This window comes from Sinocyclocheilus anshuiensis, unplaced genomic scaffold, assembly GCF_001515605.1.
Source record: "Sinocyclocheilus anshuiensis isolate Anshui unplaced genomic scaffold, SAMN03320099.WGS_v1.1 scaffold542, whole genome shotgun sequence".
NCBI lineage: Eukaryota > Metazoa > Chordata > Actinopteri > Cypriniformes > Cyprinidae > Sinocyclocheilus > Sinocyclocheilus anshuiensis.
The window spans coordinates 1,238,058-1,242,175 of NW_015547685.1; the positions used below are offsets into that span (position 1 = coordinate 1,238,058).

A 4,118-nucleotide genomic window follows, 5' to 3' on the forward strand; every position below is an offset into this window, starting at 1 on the left:
TTTAGTCTTTGCAACTTCAGGGATCTTATCTATTCACGAACAGCTTGTAACACTCCAAAGAGAAAGGAAAACTTGAAATCGCATCATATGACCCCTTTAAAGGCTTTTATTGATTTATTATTTTATTCATTTATTAATGAAGCTTTTAGCAATTATTTAAAATGCATCTGATCACTCTACACAATAATCTAGAAACAATGTGAATAAACACCACAACAGCAAACTTTGCAAAACACAAAATTTATGTCACTGCCAAAACTTTTGGCCATGACTGTAGTCTAAAATATAAATATAGAAATGTATTAGAGCATGTAGTTGCTTCCTGACATAAATTAATCGCTTTTTTTTTGTGATGATCCAACTACTAAGCTTATGTCTTTTATTTTTAGATGATTATTTTGTCAACAAAATAACAGTCATTGGCTATGACTCGGCTTTTCAGGGAAAGCCTTAATTTTTACATATCTTTTTGTGAAAAAGTACGTCAATACATTTGGCACTTACAGTATAAGTTATTTTTCTTTCATATTTGAAGTAATTTATTTACTACTTTTAGGGAAAGCTTTATTATAATTTTTTTCTTTTTGAAGGTGTAAGAGTAAGTCAAAATGTTTGATTTGTTTTATATTTGAGGTCATTTTTATATATATATATGTATATGTATATATGTATATACGTGTATATATATGTATATATGTATATTACGTGTATATGTATATATGTATATACGTGTATATGTATATATGTATATACGTGTATATGGTATATGATGTATATATGTATATACGTGTATATATGTATATACGTGTATATGTATATATGTATATACGTGTATATATGTATATACGTGTATATGTATATATGTATATACGTGTATATATGTATATACGTGTATATGTATATATGTATATACGTGTATATGTATATATGTATATACGTGTATATGTATATATGTATATACGTGTATATGTATATATGTATATACGTGTATATGTATATATGTATATACGTGTATATGTATATATGTATATACGTGTATATATGTATATACGTGTATATGTATATATGTATATACGTGTATATATGTATATACGTGTATATGTATATATGTATATACGTGTATATATGTATATACGTGTATATGTATATATGTATATACGTGTATATATGTATATACGTGTATATGTATATATGTATATACGTGTATATATGTATATACGTGTATATGTATATATGTATATACGTGTATATATGTATATACGTGTATATGTATATATGTATATACGTGTATATATGTATATACGTGTATATGTATATATGTATATACGTGTATATATGTATATACGTGTATATGTATATATGTATATACGTGTATATATGTATATACGTGTATATGTATATATGTATATACGTGTATATATGTATATACGTGTATATGTATATATGTATATACGTGTATATATGTATATACGTGTATATGTATATATGTATATACGTGTATATATGTATATACGTGTATATGTATATATGTATATACGTGTATATATGTATATACGTGTATATGTATATATGTATATACGTGTATATATGTATATACGTGTATATGTATATATGTATATACGTGTATATATGTATATACGTGTATATGTATATATGTATATACGTGTATATATGTATATACGTGTATATGTATATATGTATATACGTGTATATACATGTATATGTATATACGTGTATATACATGTATATGTATATATGTATATACGTGTATATGTATATATGTATATACGTGTATATATATGTATATGTATATACGTGTATATATATGTATATGTATATATGTATATACGTGTATATATATGTATATGTATATATGTATATACGTGTATATGTATATATGTATATACGTGTATATGTATATATGTATATACGTGTATATGTATATATGTATATACGTGTATATGTATATATGTATATACGTGTATATGTATATATGTATATACGTGTATATGTATATATGTATATACGTGTATATGTATATATGTATATACGTGTATATGTATATATGTATATACGTGTATATGTATATATGTATATACGTGTATATGTATATATGTATATACGTGTATATGTATATATGTATATACGTGTATATGTATATATGTATATACGTGTATATGTATATATGTATATACGTGTATATGTATATATGTATATACGTGTATATGTATATATGTATATACGTGTATATGTATATATGTATATACGTGTATATGTATATATGTATATACGTGTATATGTATATATGTATATACGTGTATATGTATATATGTATATACGTGTATATGTATATATGTATATACGTGTATATGTATATATGTATATACGTGTATATGTATATATGTATATACGTGTATATGTATATATGTATATACGTGTATATGTATATATGTGTATATGCATTATTTTTCTCTTTAACCTCTTTTTTGAAAGCATAAGTTTATACACTTATAAGTTATGTTAAGAAATTTATACTGAATAAACCCAATTAGTTATTGTAGTTTGGGTAATGTTCAGTTAAAGTCACCTGCTGAACTTTGAAGCCTTGAACCTTCAGGAAGGAATAATCTTTGTTGCAAGTATTTGAAGAGATAACTGTAAGCCGCATGATATGAATAACACTCTCTTTGTTCATTTTCAGTGGACAAACTACATTCATGGATGGCAGGACCGCTGGATTGTGCTGAAGGGCAATATTCTCAGTTACTACAGGTCAGCAGATGAGAAGGAGTTCGGCTGTAGAGGGTCCATCTGTCTCAGCAAGGCTGTCATCACGGTAAGGCTGATCTGATCTGTAGAGCGTCCTGTCATGTTTATCTGTATGATTATCAGGGGCTTAGCTTGACTACAGTATCTTGACTTCACAGTGGTGTGAAGAGCTGAAATGTACCACAGTGTGAAAATATTTGAGAAGTAATGCTTCCTGCTCAACATGCAGTGTTTATCCGTCTGCTACTGTCAGCGGGGAAGATGTTGTATTTGTTTTGGGGGTTTCTCTTGTTTCAAGGTGGACAAAGCAGAAGATGAGGTTGAGTAGAAAGTACAAGGGTACTCCACTACTTTGAACAGACATATCCTAGTGTCATCCATACTAAACATCCTGCAAAACCACATCTGAATACTTTATGGAATTATCATTATAAATAATGTGGCTTAAAATATTATTATTGATGAACTTTGCAGCATTAACACTGTTAGTTTCCTATTTATTACTGTGAAGCTGGATTAAAACAATCTGCATTAGTGCTGGGCGATTTTACCAAAAATATGTATCACATTTTTTTCTCCCCTAACTATGCCTTTATATTAATCAGAATGTGTGAAACCGTTGCAGAACCACTGTATTTTAATCACGATCTAAAGAAACATGCTAGCATGAGCAGTTTTTGATGTAAATTTGATGCTCTGACCTTAGCTTTGTGATATGATAACATATGTGATTGTGAAGGAGACCGAAACGGCAGACAGGCTGAAAGAGATGCAAATTCACTCTCTTCTGACAGCAGGTGGCGCTATGGAACAGTTGCGATACAGTGTTTCCTTGGTTACCGCTGTAAACAAAGCAGCACTGTGCTTTTAAATGCTACATTAATATTATTAATATTATGCATTATATGGATGTAAGATGAAAAGAAAATACCATCTAAACTTTTCTGAAGACAGTCAGTTCCCCTCAGATACATTCACATAAACCCCTCAGCCCCAGTTCAGTATTTAGGATTTTTTCCCAATATTTCGCGCATGGTGAAGTGAGTTTACTCTGCCTGTTACAGTGTTTTATTTTTGCGTCCGTCTTTCAGGCTTCTGTTAACGGCCGTTTGCAGTTGGTTTATTTGCCCGTTAACTAATTAGTTGTGTTTTATTAATACAGTGGGTACGGAAAGTATTCAGACCCCCTTCAATTTTTCACTCTTTGTTATATTGCAGCCATTTGCTAAAATCATTTAAGTTAATTTTTTTTCCTCATTAATGTACACACAGCACCCCATATTGACAGAAAAACACAGAATTGTTGACATTTTTGCAGATTTATTAAAAAAGAAAAACTGAAATATCAC

General features: G+C 28.6%; 1 protein-coding gene across 2 annotated transcripts in view; it reads left to right on the top strand.

Annotated features, from left to right (window-relative positions):
* Positions 1-4,118, top strand: part of cert1a (ceramide transporter 1a) — a 32,140-nt gene that overhangs the window by 1,654 nt on the left and 26,368 nt on the right. For both annotated transcript variants that reach the window (XM_016505800.1, XM_016505801.1), the window contains exon 2: positions 2,702-2,836. In XM_016505800.1, coding sequence (XP_016361286.1) covers positions 2,702-2,836 — 135 coding nt within the window. The remainder of the gene's footprint in view (positions 1-2,701; positions 2,837-4,118) is intronic.